At 45.4% G+C, this 17772-nt stretch overlaps 1 protein-coding gene across 13 annotated transcripts in view; it reads left to right on the forward strand.

The window, feature by feature from the left end:
• Nucleotides 1–14978, forward strand: part of PASD1 (PAS domain containing repressor 1) — a 57842-nt gene extending 42864 nt beyond the window's left edge. For 6 of the 13 annotated variants that reach the window (XM_086850588.1, XM_086850591.1, XM_086850595.1 and 3 more), the window contains 11 exons: nucleotides 775–922; nucleotides 3019–3100; nucleotides 4596–4719; nucleotides 5513–5622; nucleotides 6092–6178; nucleotides 7027–7185; nucleotides 7678–7881; nucleotides 8695–8900; nucleotides 9480–9572; nucleotides 10031–10238; nucleotides 10912–14978. In XM_086850588.1, the coding sequence (XP_086706714.1) occupies nucleotides 775–922; nucleotides 3019–3100; nucleotides 4596–4719; nucleotides 5513–5622; nucleotides 6092–6178; nucleotides 7027–7185; nucleotides 7678–7881; nucleotides 8695–8900; nucleotides 9480–9572; nucleotides 10031–10238; nucleotides 10912–11082 (1592 nt within the window). In that variant the 3' untranslated portion in view covers nucleotides 11083–14978. The remainder of the gene's footprint in view (nucleotides 1–774; nucleotides 923–3018; nucleotides 3101–4595; nucleotides 4720–5512; nucleotides 5623–6091; nucleotides 6179–7026; nucleotides 7186–7677; nucleotides 7882–8694; nucleotides 8901–9479; nucleotides 9573–10030; nucleotides 10239–10911) is intronic. The other 7 variants (XM_086850592.1, XM_086850594.1, XM_086850593.1 and 4 more) reach the window with 3 other exon arrangements.
• The last annotated feature ends 2794 nt before the right edge of the window (nucleotides 14979–17772 follow it).

The raw sequence follows: 17772 nt of genomic DNA on the forward strand, positions 1-17772 counted from the left end.
TTTTAACAAAATAGAAGTGTGCAGGTGAGTAAAAAACCACCTGGGTTAGTGTGGTTTGCTAAGTTCCTGTTTGTCACATTGACACTTTGGGCAGACATCTTGCCTACTGTCAAGTGAAATGGGTTTGTTTAAACCACATTTGTATTCTATATTGCATTAATTGTGGGTACTTGTTTTAAGTGAGCATGTTTCATTTTGTACTCACAGCAGTCTGGAACAATTAGTGTAGTTATTTAACATAGTTCCCCTCATTTTCCAGTTGTGCTACACTACCTGAGATTTTTCTGGTCATAGCCTGATAACACATACCAGGTTGGAGTAGGCCAGGTCTTGGAAGAAAACTTTAAGTAAAAACTCTACTATCTTGTTTTGTGCCATTATTAGGATTCTTAATTCACATCTTCAGTCTTTGAAATGCATTCTCATGAAATGAGAATTCTTATGATGATGAGATGTTCTTATGAAAAATAAATAATTTGTTTAATTAATGTTATTTATGCTTATTTCAGGGAGCCCAGAATGTAGCTAGTTATATAGTTATACCAGTTATAAGAGAAATCTCAAAATAGCTAAGGGCACTCCTGACAGCAGGAATGACCCCAAACAAGAGCTGAGTGCATGGTTGTGTATCATCTGTCTTGTTTATAAAGCTCAAAAACCATTTTAGCACTGCCCCAGTCTGGGAGAGGGTGTGGGATTGAATGGTTTTTCTAATGACCTTTGCACCATAAAATCCCTGTTTGCTATAAATTGCTTTCTCTTTTTGTTAAACAGTGATGCAGTTTGGAAAAGGAAAGTCCTGTTACTATCGGTTCCTGACCAAAGGGCAGCAGTGGATATGGCTGCAGACACACTACTACATCACCTACCACCAGTGGAACTCCAAGCCTGAGTTCATTGTTTGCACTCATCTGGTAGTTAGGTAGGAACAAGAACCAAACTCTTCAAAGTCTATGTTATGTCTCAGTGTCCAGGCATTGCTTTTTCTAGTTTTGTTTCATGTTAACCAAATACTTGCTGTGCCTACTGACGCACTAAAATGATATATAATTCCATTAAACTATTCTGATAGGGAATATGTGGCTTATTTACTTATCTACTTTTTTTTTTTTTTTTTTTTTTTTTTTTGGCAACTTAGCCAAAAGCCTGAAAGCCACCTTTGGCCAAATCTATTAGTGTGTTACATTCCCCTTTTGTCCCTAGTGATGACATAGCTATAGAAAGAATTAAAGCTGTTGGAAATCAGACATCTTTCTGGGCATGAATGAGATCATATAACTCCTACAAAACCTTTTGATCAGAGCTTTAAATATTTATGACTTGAAGTTAGCTGCTGGCTTAGTGGCCTTATTCCTCACCCAAATCAAGCCCTGGATCCCCCTCTAGTGGGAAAGCTGCTTGTGCTGAGTTGCAGCCCGTGCTGAAAGGCAGTTAATGTGTGTGAATGCACCTTCTGGAGGGGAATCTGATGGATTACCACAGCCATCTCAAATAAGACTATATGAAGAGTAAGATTGTATTTTCTGAAGGGCTTGAAAAAATAGCAATGCACTGGTTTGCTCTGTTAATTTGAGTAAATTTATTGCTCACTATGTATATTTTTCTGTCAGGAACCAATTTTTTTCTGGTCCCCCTCTTTTTCTGTCAAACATCTGGAAGAGTAAACACTAATAAATGTCAAATATATGGGTCTGTTGGAGTAAGCCAGAGGAGGGCCATGAAGATGCTCAGAGGGCTGGAGCACCTCTCCTGTGAAGACAGGAAGAGACAGCTGGAGTTATTCAGCCTGGAGAAGACTCTAGAGAGACCTTAGAGCCTCTTCCAGTGCCTAAGGAAACTCCAGGAGAGCTGGAGAAGGAATTATGGAGCTGTAGAACAAGGGGGAATGGATAAACTGTCAGGGATAGGTTTAGATTAGGTAGAAATTCTTCCCTGTGAGGGTGGTGAGGCACTGGAAGCCTAGAAAAGCTTGGCTGCCCCATCCCTGGAAGTATTCAAGGCCAGGTTGGCTGGGGCCCTGAACAACCTGGTCTAGTGGAAGGTGTTCTGCCCACAGTAGAGGGCTTGGAACCAGATAATTTTTAAGGTCCTTTTCAAGCCAAATTCTATTGATTCTGATTCTATGATTTGTGGTATAAATGACATATGAAGTGCTAACATAAGCAAATGTTACACAGACAGATTGCTTCTCAGTTGTCTTGGTTCTGCCGTCCTTCAGGGAATTCAGCTTCATTTTAAGGACTGAATCTATTGTGCATGAATTTTCTTCTTTATGCTTCCAGTGCTTCTTAGACCTAATGATGTAGTCCTAAATAGAATTTGTTCAATTCTGTCTCAGATAGTTAAGGCTTAAAATATGTTACTGAAGCACACAAGTTAAAATGTTGTTTCTGGAAAATTCATTGCCACGATGATATAAGTGAGGTTGGTTCAGCAACTTCTCTTGCCTCCCACAAAGGTTGCAGCTCAATATTTCATCACCCTAAAGCCTGGCACCGCTCAGTACCCATGACCCATGAGCACTCAGAGAGTCTTTGAAACATCCTCTCCAATTTATCCTAGTGGTGAATCACGTGGCATTTGATACTGGAAATATTTCATTATTTCAGAGGAAAAAAAGTAAGGAAAGAAAATATACACTTTCAGAGGTACCTTACAGGGGTTCTGACACTTCACATTGCACATGTGTAGCTGCTTGTTGGTATTTGGAGTTTCCACTGGAGCTTAACTCTGATGCATGCACAGTTCTGTGCACCCTTAGAAGGAGGGACCTGACCTCGTCCTGCCCAAGGCACTGGCATAGGGATCACTGAACTACCATGCAAAAACAAGGATTCTTGTTCAAGGTTAGAAAATGAGTGTACACTTGGCAGTTTACCTGAACAGAAACTGTAGAATCTTTATTTTTTGTTTGTTTGTTTGGTTTGGTTTTTGTTTTATTGTTGTTGTTAGGGTTTTTTAGTTTTTTACTTTTTTGTTTTTGTTTGTTTGATTGGTTTTTGTTTTGGGTTTTTTTAGTTATGCAGAAGTTCGGGCTGAGAGAAGGCGAGATCTTGGCCTTGAGGAGTCATCGATTGAACTGGCATCCTCTTCTCTAAAGGTACTGTGTTCCTTCACAGTTGAATGAGATGTTTAAACTAAACTGAGTATAGCTTACCAATCTTAGGGAAATATCTGTTCTTTCTTCTCCATTTTCTTTACTCCCATCTCATTCCAAGCCTTCAGCTGGGTCATGACTTAGGCAGGCCCTAAGAAGCTTTCCTGTGCATGGCTCCAAATTGTCCATGTTGGTTCAGGACAGGCTGGATGAGCTTTGAACTGCCTGATCTAGTGGAAGATGTCCCCCTGCCCGTGGCTGGGGGTTTGGAACTAGATGATCTTTAACACCAAGTATTCTCTGATTCTGCAATAACTGTAAATTCAGCAGTTGCATTACTCTGTTCAGGTCCCTGTAATCTTTCTGAGACCATGATGCAAATGACAGGTTAAACCACCTCAGCTCAGAAGCAGAGAAGTAGAGCTGGAGCCAGAGGCCAGATTGCTGTACCTGTCACCCCTAGTAAGGCACAGAGGATCCAAGATTAGGGCAGCACCACAGGGTACCTGTTTTGCTTGTGCCAGCTCATCACTGATACTCAGATGAAGATGGGAAGGCAAGGGAAAACACATAGATTACAGCTCAGTTACTGGATCACATCAAGTGTAGGATTGTGACCTATAACTTCCATGAGCAGTAACTTCCATGGCTTGAGTCAGTCTGGCATCACCACACATCAGCCCAAGTAACAGCGTAATTTTGACTACTTTTAAGTTTCTCTTCTGTAAGCTTGGTAGTTTACAAATAAGATCAGCAATCAAAGTAATTTCAAGTGTGTTGTGGTATAGTTGTCATTCCATCAGTCTCATTGCCTTTCAGACGTTATTTTTATGGGAGCCCAGGCTGTTCCCCTCTGCTGCCCAGGTCCTTCCCAGAACAGGCTGCTGGAGCCACTGCTCCCCAGGGAGCAGTGAGTGGAATTGAAGCTCTCAGCACTTCCCAGCATTTGTCCTCCTCAGGAGACATTTGCTAGATCCTCTTGGGGCTCTCGGTGATGTCTCCATGGCACTGCTCCCTGTCCAGTCATCTCTCTCCATCTCTTTGATGGATAAAACTATTCCCCGGGTAGCACCTCCTGCCACCTTCATTCATTCCCCCTGCCACCACTCCCCAGTGCACCACAGCCAACCAGCTGTGACATCCCTGAAGATATCAGGCAGAAAGAGGCTGACTACAAAACCTGTTGCCCACAGCTCTGTGAGGGGAGAAGGACATTGGCACACCAGAGTGCAGGCCATGGGCAGCAATCCACATGGAGGAGAAATCCTTCACTGCTGCTCACTGCAATCAGATGGGTGCCCAGGGCATGAGTATGCGGGTCCTGTGTGCCAGACGGCTTTCGGTTGAACACAGAGGGATGGAGTGAACAGGGTTTGGTGGTGTGGTGCTGCAAACCTGCTGGGTTTGTCTACAAACAAGGGCTCAAAGAGGTGGAGGTCCCTTCCAGGGCCATTCCCGTCTGCTGACAATCTCACCACTTGTGCTTTGCTCCTCTCAGAGCCACAGCAGCTACCTGGACGTGGGGCAGTGCGGCAGCAGCCAGGATGCCAGCCGAGAGGGAGTGTCGCTGTCATCACACAGCTCCCAGCACTCCTCGCATACCACCCTCTCCAACTCCACCTGTAGGTGCTGGGGCAGCCCAGCTTGGGTACAGGCAGTGGGCTGGAGGGCAGAGCAGCCTCTAAAATACTGGTGTTTGGCCGGAAGTGACCAAGTCAGGGTGGGAGAGGAATGCTCAGCACTGGGACCTACATACCATGTCATGACAAGTCACACAGCAGCAACAGAGCCATGGCCACCTGATGCTTCCTCCCTTCCACCACCTGTTTGAGAGCAGATTTCCCCTGGCTTGTCACCAGCTGAGGGTTGTGACTGCTTGCTGTGGTTCTGAGGACAAGAGGTGACTTGCTAGCTTGATTGAGTCAACCTCACTGACAAAAGTTTTATGTTGGGATAATACAATTTTATTATGACATCTCTCTTGTGAAATCCCTGCAGAAGGAGCACAGAAGGATGCCTGCCTTGCTGGCAGCTTCATCCCATCTCCCATCAGTGCCCTTCTTGCCCTGGGGGAGGCAACAAGATGACTGCTGTGCCCTGTGTGGGTCCATGGGTAGGAAACTCAGGGGACTTTTCTTGAGATACTTGCCGTGGGGAGAGTGGGGATCTCATCTGGATACAGCCATGGAGGGAAGGCTGAATAGGGGGTTAGCATCAGGAGGGACGCAGGCAAGTCAGGTGGGGAGCCAGAGGGACACCATAGAGGGGCAGAGAGCCAAACTGCCTGTAGAGGGGTAGTTTGAGGACCCACTTTGGCACTATTTGGGTACTGCCCATCTGCATATGTGGATTTCAGGCTTAGCCAGGGTACCCAGGTACAGGTCTGCTGTACCACAGTGAATGTCTCTTTTGCAGCCACATCATCCTTGCGGCGCACAGACACCAGCACTCCCACCCGGCCGTCAGTGCCGGGGGCTTCAGGGGAGAAGACAGCCCTGCGGCTGGCAACGGTCAGGAGCACTCAGGTCAGTGGTCCTGAGGAGCAAGAGCCTTTCTGAGGCTGTAGTGAAATGAGCAAAACAAGCATTGACCTCACCCTCAGAGATGCTGAATCTCAGACTGAGTGTGCTGGAACTTCCTGGGGAGTGCCACTGGCTAGCAGAGCCAGTGGAGAGATGCTAGGGGCTCCTCTGCTGCTTTTTTTCAGGATTCAGTTTGCTCCTCCAGGCCAAATGCCTTTTCACACCACCAACCCTCTTTTCTTGGGATTTGTATACATAAGATAGCCTTTAACCAAAATGAATGCTGACACCAAGGACTTGAAATTATCAGGGCCATTCAGGAGCCTAAATTCTCCCTTCAGACTTATCCTCAGATCTCCAATCTCAGTTGTCCAATTCCCTGCACTTGTTGATTCCTGGTACAGCTGGTAAAGCACCAGCTCTGCACTAGAGGTGCTATGGACCTACAATAAAGCAAAGTTTTCATTCCTAGGCCATAGCCATTCCTCAAGCTCCTGGTGAACGCCTCTGTCAGCACCCTGTGGCTCAGCTGGCAGGGCCCTCCCAGAACCCTCTGATGGTATGTAGTTTATTTTTGTTAAGTGCATTGGTGTTGTCCTGTCAGCAGGGCAGCCTAGGTGGCTTTGGTTCACTGCCCTCATGTCCTTGCTGGCTCATCCCAGAGTGGGGACAAGGTTTATGTGCCCTTTCTGTTGCTGAGATTTACCTGCAACAACCTTATTGCAACCACTTATTTCAGGAAGCAGAGAGAGCAGGTAGGACACTCAAAGAAATAGCATAGGAGAAGGTTTACACTTGTCAAAAGTGTTGTGGGCTGCTGAAGGCTTCTCCCTGGATCTCTAGCAAACCAAAACAAAAACCCCAAGAAAAAGGAGCCACAAAACCGTAACGACAAGGTCTGTCCTTACAGGGCTTTGATGTCTGTGCAGTAAATGTTCAGACTATAAAACAGCGATTGAAAATGGCCAATGTGGGTGCAAAGGATGGATCCCCAGGTGAGATTTCAGCCTAACTTGGGCTTGGCACCTGCCAAATATTAGCAGCAGAACTGGAAGCTCAGCCAGGAGGTGTGGCAAGGGTTTGGATGCAGTGTCTGCCGCAAAATATTAGTGGGCTCTAACCAGAAGGTTATCCTGGGGGACAGGAGAGTCCCATGTATAGACACTTCATCTATGCAGAAATTATAAAGAAAACACCTGGAGGGAGGCACTGTGTGTGAGCCAGATGTGGTGCTGCTCTGAAACTACAGTGGCATTTTGGTTAAATATGCAATTGCTATTTTTTGTCAGCATTGTATTTTTTATGGCAAAAGCTGAAAAGCAGTCATTTTTCTGAATCAAGCATTGCTATGGATGTGAGTAACAGGATTGGTCCTACCCCATGGTCCTCTTTCTCTGTTCTTTGCAGCCAGTGTACCACTTCCCCACCCAACTGGGGATGATGCACCAGCTGAAAGAGCAGCTGGAGGAAAGGACTCGCATACTGCAAGCTGACATCAAGACGCAGCAAGAGGAGCTCCATGTCATCAAGGAGCAGCTCCAGCTCGTGCAGGACTCAAACCTGCAGGTACCTGCTGCTCCTGGTGCTCCCAAACTCACCAGCCATTTGCTTTTCCTTTGAGCACACGGAACAGTAACAAAATTGTCTGTGGCAAAAGCATTGGGGACTGAACTCTTGACAAATCGGTAACTTGGTTTCAGATGTGGAAGTGGTGTTTCCCGAGAGGTGAGGTCAATATCTGTCTGGGTAATTAATCAGTAATTTTGGTGATTTAGAAAAAAGCAATCCCAAATTAATCCAAAGTCTCCCATGCACAAAAGTTTGGTGGTTCTGTGTCTGATTAGTGCTGCTGGATCCCCTCTGTCACTCCTGCAAAACACAGCAGGCACAATGGAGCTCGAACAGCCCTGGCTCCAAATAAATATTTGACACAAGTTAACATTTGATTTTCTGTTACTTGGTTCATTTTGCCCCTGGGTTTAGAGATACTGCTGCTGCTGTAGTGTTATTTCTGCCAGGCAGTACTACCAACAACTCCTGTGCTTCTTTTACTTAAAGATGCTGATGCAGCAGCCGATCCCTGTCATCTTAAACACTGTGCAGCAGCCGAGCCCCCGGAGGCCGCCGCCGCAGGGGACGCCCAGGCAGACCACAGCCAAGAAGTCACAGCAGCCAGTCCTCATGGGGACAAAGCACTACTGCAGCACCCACCTGCTGTCACCGCACCCATTCCTCAGGGACCCCTGTGGCACAGTCCCCCAGGTCACTGGCTGCTTCATTGTCATTATCCCCTTTCCCAGCTTCTAAAAACTTGCCTGCCATGTCATTCCTCCCCATGGTCCCATACATTTTCTCTGTGTTGGTTTTACTGCATAGCTGGCATTGAGGAATTTGAGTCAGGAGTCAGTTGTGAACAATGTCACTCAACTGTAAAAATAAAAACCAGGAAGCCAAAAAGCATTTAAAGCCCAAAGACTGCTGGAGCCCTCCTGGTGACTGGGGAGGAAGTCAGTGGGAGGTCTGAGCTCTCATCAACATGGTGTTCATGCATAGTCAGTGAGAGCTGTGGTTTCATAACACAGGAGTAAGTATCATTTTAAAAGATTAATTTTGTTCTACCTGAGGAGTCTTGGAAGGAAGCTTTGAAAAAACAATTTTGTCATCACTAGATCAAAATCCACTATTAAAATAGGAAAGATGTGTTCAAAACCAAAAAAGACCAAAACTGCTGCTTTAATTACATATGCTTTCCTTGGATACTTCAGATTTGCACTTCCCCTCTTAAGCTGTTCTCCTCCTCCTCAAGCCTTTTGTGCCCTTATCCTTGTAGTCTAATTTCTCAAAAGACTATCTGGGGATGCCAACACCTGCCCTGCAGGCACTATAAATGCTGATGGATTGAATAGATATGATATGATATGATGGTCTTGAATAGATACCTGTTCCTACTGCTGTGTTCAGGAGCAATATCCTATTGTTCCTTCTCCTTTTCCCATCTGCCCACTGTAAGTGGTTATTTTGTCCTTCCACTAGGGAGGTTTAAAATTTACGTGAGTACCTATGTCTTCATTTCAGGTACAGCAGCAGAAGCAGCAGCATCCAATAAGAGGAAGCCAAGGCCAGCAATTATGTGTGCCAGGGCAGGCAAGCATTTCAGTGCCCTTCTACAACAACCCCATGGTGTTCTCCCAAACACACCCTATCACTGTGGCTGCACAGGTGCCAACTGACAGCAGTGAGAGGCAACCACCAGCTGACTACAGCCAGGACAGGAGCCTCAGGTACCCATAGCCCTGCTGGGACCATCCCAGGAGCAGTGACAGAAAACAGCAGTACTTGGGCAGCAAGGAGGGAAGGTGTGGCTGGGCTCAGGGCAATGGGCTTGGGATGCCACAGCCAGCGTAAGGATGCTCCCTCTGCAGAGGTGAGCCTAGTGTGCAGGCAGTCAGGGTGCTATGCACATCATGCTGTATTATCAGAGGCCTTAAATCCTCTTCTCTCCCTATTTCTATAGATTAACCCTGCCCTCTGTCAGTTTAAAGTCATTCTGCCTTGTCCCATTGTTCCATGCCCTTGTCAAAAGTCCCTCTCCTGCTCTCTTTTAGCCCCTTTAGGTACTGGAAAGTACTATAAATTGTCCCTGGAGCGTTCTCTTCTCCAGTCTCAACAATCCCAATCTTCTCAGCATGTATTCACAGGAGAAATGTGACGTGATAAGAAGCATCCTATTTCATTACCTTGTTTAGAAGGTAGTTGTTTACCTGCTTTCATGGAGGATTTTCAAGGAGTTGTTTCTAGAGACTGACAGGACCTTGGCCCTCTCCCTTCCCTGACCAACCTCTTTGTTCCTTCCACCACAGGATGCTGTTGGATCAGTCCATCCAAGCCATGATGCCCACAGCCAACAGCAATTGTCAGCCATTGCAGAGCAGCGCCAGCAGGCAGCAAGGAAAGTGAGTCTCTGCTTGCCTTTATTTTTCTGCAGTGTCTTAGCAGGACACTTTAAGGTGCTGAAAAAGACATGGAAAAACTTGAACCTGGTCACACAAACAAACAGTCTCAGTCTGAAATGAAACAAAATTTCAGCCAGTTAGGAAAAAAATGAGAATATTTTTTAATTACAAAGAACTTTATAAATAAAGTGTGTTGAAAAAAAAAAAAAAATTTCTGGCTTTTGCAAAGTATCAAATGCTTGACCAAGACAAAAAGAAAATGTACAACCTTAAAAACCTTATTTTTCAGCAGTTCTAGTCCATGCTTTGTGGGCAGAGGGGAATCAGGGGCTGCCTGTCAGCAAGGCCTGCACCAGCTCTGCTCCAGGCTGGTTCCTGCAGCAGCTGGGCTCCCACTGCCCATTCTGAGGGTGGGTTTTGGTGTGGGTTCTCATGACTGGTTTTCCTCCTTGTGGCAGGCTTGTTGCAGAGCAGCAGACCCTGCCTCCCCCAGCACAGGTGCAGCCAGTCACCTGCAGCACCATCAGACCTCCAGCCCCACCACCCATCTTCTCCCCGTCTCTAATGATCCCACACTCCAGCTTCACATCCCACCAGGCCAGCACACCAGTTCATCTGCACCAGTGGCCACAGCAGCAAGTTCAGCAGCACCACCTCTACCTTCAGGTATTGGAGCAGGCAAAGATAGTAGAAAAGAAAGTGAGAGGAGTAGGTATAGCTGAAAAGCAGCCACACAGCAGGACTGGATTTAGAGTGAAAATTAATTGCTGTTGTCAGCAAATGTGGGCATGAACTGTCCCTGCTTCGGGTATGTGTCCTCATGGGCTGCCTTGTGGTCCTGATTACCAGCAGTGTGGACAGCAGAATGATGATGCTGGAACAGATAAATAGCTCCAGGTCCACAGTAAACCAGAATTTGATGACACAGTGCCTTTAGCAGGAGGTGAAATAGCAAGTCCAGGTCTTTGAGGTACCTGTCATGGGTGGATATATGGTTGCTCTAGGATCTCTTCCTTGGGTGTCTGAAGGTCTTTCCCATGAAAGATGAAAGTTGCACATCCTGCAGATTGTATCTCACATACAGCTTTTGGAGGTCTCTATTCTTGCTGGGCTCCCCATGAGCCTGTTAGGACAGATGAGTCCCAATTCCCCTCTGTGCTCTCCAGGCATTGTTGGTTGTGCTGACAGCAATAGCATTCTGAGGAGCACAGTTCATACCCTCAAGTTTAGGACTTGGTGCACACACTCCTGGGCACGAGTCTCAGCATCAGCCCTGCTGCACGAGAGGGACAGCTGGGTGATGGGGCAGATTTGTGCTCAGATTTGTGTCTCCCAACAGATGCAAGGTCCTGAGCTGGTGCCTGGGGCTCCGATACAACGCATTTTCCAGCCATCCCACACTCCACAGCAGAATCCCTTGAGCTACTTCCTCCATCCGCAGCAGCAGAGCCACCACACACAGGGCCAGCCCTGCAACTTGCCTGACCTGCCCGAGATGCAGCTGCCATGAAAGTCGGTTCTGGGAGACAAGGCTGCGGCTGCTGTGCCCAGGCACATACAGGAGAGCAGGACGCCAGCACAACACAGCACAGGAAGAGGTTGGGCTCCATGGGGAGATGATGGCTGGAGGGATGATCCCTGACAGGGATGCATGGCTGCAAGAGCCTCGTTTGTTGGGTTTTCCATGTTGCTGTTCCAGCAGCAGGGTGTGCCCTGGCTTGGCACCGTGGTGCCACTGGAAGTGGTGGCTTTCTTGCTGCAGGGGGGTGTGGTAACAGGCCATCATGAAGCTCAGTTTGCAATGGAAAAAAACCTTTTCCATTCAGGATTTCAATGCTGAAAGTCACTGTGAATTTTAGCCCAGCATTTGGAGCACATAGACTGTACCAGTCTGCAGGACACCATTGGATTACCATGTACATAACTCGTTTTGCTGTAGTAGGTCCATTGTGAATTCTTTTTCCTTTTTCTATACCTCAGTCCCACAGGTTTTTTTTTCCAGGAGTTTGGATAATGCTGCTAATCTACATAACACCACTTTTGCCTGAATTTCTTACTGTTGTTATACCAGCTCACATCGCAGCTAGTACAATATTTGTCATGTTTTACTTTTGGTTAACAAGCAAAACATAAAAACATACAAATTTATATGTTTTTATGTTTTTTACTCCCTGTAGCCAGATATTTTTCGGTTACAGAAAAAGAATCTTTTTCTTTGTTAGTTTGTTTCAAGTGAGGTAGTTGTATATGTTTCTATACATGAAAACAAGCAAACATGCATAGAACAACGTATGACAGCAAACTTTGTGGTTTTGCTAGGTCATGTTTCAGTTTGGCAAACCCAAAATGTATAATCAAACACATGATTTTTACAAGCCCATAGGGTCAGCAATAAATTGTATTTTTGTAAATTGTCACTTTTTAATGGTAAGTTTATATTTATGAATTGAAAAAGTTTATTCGTCAGTGGGTGTATAGTTAAGTGTCCCTACTGTTTGTGTCTTTCCAAAGGAAAAATTAAAAAGTACATATTTGAAGTGTTAGTAGCTGAATACTAACTTTGGGCATTTTTAGATGCCAAATGTAGATGGGTTTGGCCATTACTATAAACTTCGCAAGGCAGTGGTTAGTTAGGACCAGGTCCATCTACCAGTAAAGCTCCAGCTGGCAGACAGCAAGGTTTAGAGAGGAGTTAGTTCCTAATGTTTAGTTCCTAATATCTGTTGAAATCAAGAAAAGCATGCTTGGTTTTGCCTTTTTTTTTTTTCCCTTAAACAGTGTTTTTGGGGTTTTTTTTGTTTCTTTCTTTTCCTTCTACAAACCACTTTCTGGGCCCCTTACAGCACTGCAGCAGCTGGTGTTCCTGATGTTACTGGTGGAGCAGCTTTTGGCACAAGCAGCTGCAAGCAGCCCTGTGTTTCAAGAAAAGGGTGCAGTGGGGCTCCTCCAGCCCTGGAACACCAGGGACTCTTTTCCAGCAGTTCTTCCTGGGGAAGGGGATGGGTTTTTGCTGTGCCACATTGTATGGGGGAGTCGCAGTGGGAGGACAGGCTACTGGAGCTGGGACCAGGCAGGAGCTTTCAGGGACTGGTGCAAGGCCCTAGGGTGCTTTGGTGTTTTGGCCAGGTTAGAAGTGGATATGTGAGCAAAAGCTGTGCCAACCTGTGGCTATTCTTGGGTGCCCTCCCTTGGGCAAAGCAGCTGCACGGGTTAGCTTTGACTGGGATGTTGAATGCTCAGCTCCCAGGGGTACCAGACATGATGGATCAATGGTGGCAGAGCTGGCCACATGCAGCATTTTGGGGAATGTAGTTGGCCACAGAATAGAGCCAATGAGATGCCCAGCAGCCTGGGGTCCAAAATTAAGGCTCATGCCTTGTCAGCACAGTCCCTGGCTGGGCCCCAACCCACACAGCACATACAGCCCCTGGGTGCTGGGCTTGCTTGTACAAGCTGCTCTTGTACACATTCTGAGCCAGCCCCTCCATTTCAAACCATGACAAGAAATCATGACTACCACAGAGTCATGGGCCAGGGCCACCTCACTGCTGGTAGTGGGATTTGGAACACCTGCCTTTATGGGGCAATCTGGAGCTGAAATAATAACACCCGGGGCTTTCCTGCTCTGCATGTTTGTTCTGCAGTAAGGGCAAGAACAGAGCCTTCAGAGTAGGAAACTTCTGTTTCTAAAGCACTATTAGTTTTAGGGTCTCCCTCTCCCCATTCTAAGGCAGCAAGGGTTGCTCATGAGGATGCAGAAGGAAGGAGTTGTATTTTTAGGAGTTGGTTGTGGGATTTTTTTCCACCATAGCCTTGGCACATAATATTAGAAGGGAAGCAAACATATCTGTGTTAGGGCTCCAGCATTGCAGTGTGTAGCTCAAGCTGTGTGGCTGGAGGGAAAGAACATGATTTCCCTGGCTTCCCCATTAAACCTGCATCACCCCAACACATCCCCATGGCTGGTCTGCAGTGTCCCATCACCACAGCGCCCAGCAGGTGGCAATCAAATGGATCTTAGAGGTGGTGGTGTTTGGGGTCAGGGGCTAGAGAGTTGTATTTTTTTAACAGAGCTTGGTAGGGAAGTAGCTGAGGCAGAGCAGTTTTCTGGCTTTGCTGTGGCTTTGACAGTGAGTCCAAAAAAAATAGGGTTGGGGAGGGGTTTGGGGGGGGGTGTGCCAGATGGGTCTGTGCCCTGGGCAGAGCCTTGCTGATGGCAGCCCTGGTCTGCAGGGACAGAGGGCTGGGGGCAGAGCCCCTGCTCACAGCTCCCAGCAAAGGGCACAGCAGCTTAGTGAGGATGTTCATATATTAGAACAGCCTTGTTAAAACCAGAGACAAAAAAAATGCACTTTATCATGGTCTCCCCCAAACTCTCAGAGCCCTCCCAGCCACTGGCCTTGCTGCTGGTGCATGGGGGCTGCACTGTCCCAGGCACTGCCTCACAAGCAGGGCCTTGTTTTCTCAACATACTCCAAAGGACAAAATCCCACCGACCCTTTCTGGGGCTTGCTTGGTCTTTGCACAGTCTGCCTCCAGCCAAGGGCAAGTCTGAATCAGGGCCAGGGGGGTTTTGCCTTACATTGTCACTCTCAAAAAAATAAATGGATAAAAAATCTCTTTGTTCAGGTTGAATTATATTTGTTTACCTCGGTGTTAGCTATGACCTGTGTTTTTATGACTCATTTCAAATTGGGGGTTGCTGGTGGGTTTGGTTCATAACCCCCCCAGCTGCCTACAAGAAAACCTAAGTGTGATTTGTTGGTGATAAGCAGAGGGCAGGGATGTAACTGATAGCAGCAGGGCTAGCCTCCGGTATCAGTGTTGACCTATCAGTCATAATGTTCTGAGGTTTTCTATTACACAAGTACCTATATAACTATATATAGATATACACATTTTTAATATACATTTATATGTATGCAGATGTATATCTATATATAAATAGAGATAAGCCACACAATTCCAGATGTCTGAAAACACGGGCAGCTTTAAATAATAAAGTCTTGCACTTTTAGTATATTTGTACATATAAGCTAATGCCTGGTGGGTATAATCAGGCTGATTTGACAAACACAATGAGAAGTTACTGTATATATTGTATATAGTCCATGCAAGAAAAAAAAAAATAAAAAGTCTAGAATTGAGTATAAGTCTTGGTTTATTTTATATGATGTTGAATATAAATACATTTATAAATGGTACTATTCTTAAAATTATTTTGTAATGGGAAAAAGTGTCTTATGAAGATGAACAGTAAAGATTTTATTCTTGTTTTGAATCTATGTCCCTGCACAGCTCCACTGGATGGGAGCCCATGTATTATGACGAGCTTTAAACAGATTGTATATAGTATTTAAAAAAAAATTAAGATGAAATAAAATAATACTTGTAGGACCTCTTTCACACTATTGTACTCACGTTATTCCCTGGGTGGTGTGGATCTGTTGGGGATCAGGATCTCATCTCTACTCTCCAGGACAGGAGCAGCAGCCATTGGGTCCATGTGCATGAGCAGCTGAAGGAACAGGGCTTAGGAAAAGGACTGGGATTTCTGTGACTAGTGCCAGAGGCAATAGGAGCAATGTATAAATTGCTCCTATTGCAATTTATACAAGAAACAAGAAATACAAGGCCTCAAGGTCAGCACACTGTTTGAATTTGGATGCAAAACACAAGTGCCAGTGTTCACAGTTCATCACTGAAGCCAGCTCAGGCTTCAAAATCCATGTCTCCATTTTTCCTCCACTTATGGGAGGCTGCTGTCCCAGCAGGGGGTTTGGATTGCTCCTTATTTTGCAAAGCACTGACTAAATGCGGCTTTAGCATGACCAACACACTTGAAGGAACCTCCACAGTAAATAACAGTGCCTCAAACACAAGGGTTTTTTTCTTAAGGGAAACAATATTTTAACACCCCATCTATCTTACAGTACCTCTGTGTACAACACATTGTATAAAAGCCAATCTGCCAACACAAACATGTGCTGCTGTCTTGGTAAAGTGACAAAGCTATAGCAAAAAAGACAAAATAGCCTATTTTTCTGGAAACAAATCAGAGTACTTCTTTCTGTTTTAGTCCAGATAACACCAGTAATCAAAATCAAGAACCTTGTTTTGTACAATTGGATGAGAAACTTTTGATAAAATCAACACACAGCTATTTCTTAGTCACTATGGTAGGAAACTCTTCTAAAATTACATAATTATTCAGCCATTAGAGTGATGAACAAGTGGTTTGTTTTAGGAATGGATGGAAACAGAAAGTGATTTTTCTGTATCACATAGCAGCAGCCACTTTCATGTCCTGGAAAATGTTACTGGTTTAATTACCATCAGTTGTCCCCCATGGTGGAAAGAGCTGGTATTTTTATTGAGCTATTCCCTCCCCTCACATGCCCAAGCCCTGAGCTGGGCCCACAGAGGCCAAGCAGCCAGTTCCTTGTGAGGATCAGGGCTGCCACTGATCACCCAGAGCACAGGGAGCAGTGTCAGGCACCAGAGCAGCACATTCCATATGGCAAAACCAGGAGCTTCACAGCTTTGTTGGCTGTGTCCCCAGGTCACTAATTACATCTGACAAAAGACATCTTAGTACACAGCAAAACTGGCCCAGCCACGAGAAAGGACTGTGCAGTGTCCCCTACAGCCACTGTCAGTGTTGCGGGGTAACCATGGCACAGCTGCCAAGTTACACTGCAGCAGGCACTGCAACTGTCAAACTGGACAAACATTATCAGTAGTTGTAGCAATCTACAGCCTACCTACAGTTGTCTGTTTTGTACTGAATGATGCATCTTCGTTTATTTCCTATGACTGAACCTGAAAATAAAGGCAGAAAACTTAATGGAAACTTACAGAAAAGTAACACAGGTGAGTGATGTGACAAAACAGAACTCACTTAACAAAGCTGCTTCCTGTTCGTGTGCACACCCAGCACCCTGAGATGGTGATGGGAGGCTGGGACCATCTCTGTATCACCAACTTCATCTGGCTAAGAAGCAGCACGACACAGGGATCTCTGTCCCTGACTCTGCAGGGCTTTGAAATCAAGGCATCACTCTTCAGGAGTGAAGGAAAGGAATGAGCTGCTGTTGCTTCAGCTCTGCCAGTCCCAGCTAAACCTGCACCTATTTGTTGGACAGCCTGTCTGGAATAGGGAGAGAAGGAGCTGGAATAGGAAAGGGAAGGAAAGAAGCTAGACACTAACTCCAGAGTTCTTCTGTCACAAGCAGAGCTCAACTTACAGTACACTGAGGTAGTAGCTCAGCAAACATACCTCTGAGCTACACTTCTCAGAAATCACTGGCACTTGCTACATCTACATCTCCCCAAACAATCAGCTTATGATCAAGAGGTTCCAAAGGGAAGGGTTCCAAATGGCTGGGCCATTGCCTGAGTGCTGGCAGCCTATTGGAAGTGACCTTGCTCCACCCTCCAGCCTGCTGAGACTGGATGCCTGGTCACTGTGACTAGTCTTCCTGGATCAGCCTGCAGGTGTATTACAGGAACAATTTAAAGACAACACCCTTTTTGGGAAAAAATAGAAACAAATTGAACAAAAAATCCATACAGTTAATAAAAGTTAGTGTTCCCCTGCATGTCCTAACCACTTACCTTAAATCTATTTGGATATCTATATGCTCTTTACACATAGATATGACATCTGACAAGAGCTACTACACAGCTGGCAAAGGGTCTACAGTCTCTTGGATAGGCACTTATAGAAAACGGTATCATACAAACTGAGCACCTTTTTTCAACCATGTAGCAACAGAAGGTTGTTGTACTTTGCAAGTTCCCTCACCTTCTTCTGCACTTAGATCTTCACATCTTGGCTCTCAATCAAAAAAGTCCTTGAGTTTTTAGACTTTTATCTCTCTGTTACCTTGATTAGCAAATAGTTCAGAGCTTTGACTACTTGTTAACATAAACAGTACCTCTCATAAACCTACAAAAGGTTTTGGTATGGGCAGCTGTATCTCTTCTCATGAGGCTCCATTAATTTCATCATGGCTATTTGCAGAATTACTCACTGATCAAACCTTATCTGGGTACATCCTGGACATTATCATCTGCTTCATACTTCTAAACAATTTTGTGAAAACATTTTTAAAAAGTAATACAGTGTGTCCCTATTCATATCCACATAAATGGACAAAATAGTTTTTATGTTTTATACATAAAAATACAAATCAGC

Source organism: Cyanistes caeruleus, chromosome 14 (genome assembly GCF_971803275.1).
Source record: "Cyanistes caeruleus chromosome 14, bCyaCae1.hap1.1, whole genome shotgun sequence".
Taxonomy (NCBI): domain Eukaryota; kingdom Metazoa; phylum Chordata; class Aves; order Passeriformes; family Paridae; genus Cyanistes; species Cyanistes caeruleus.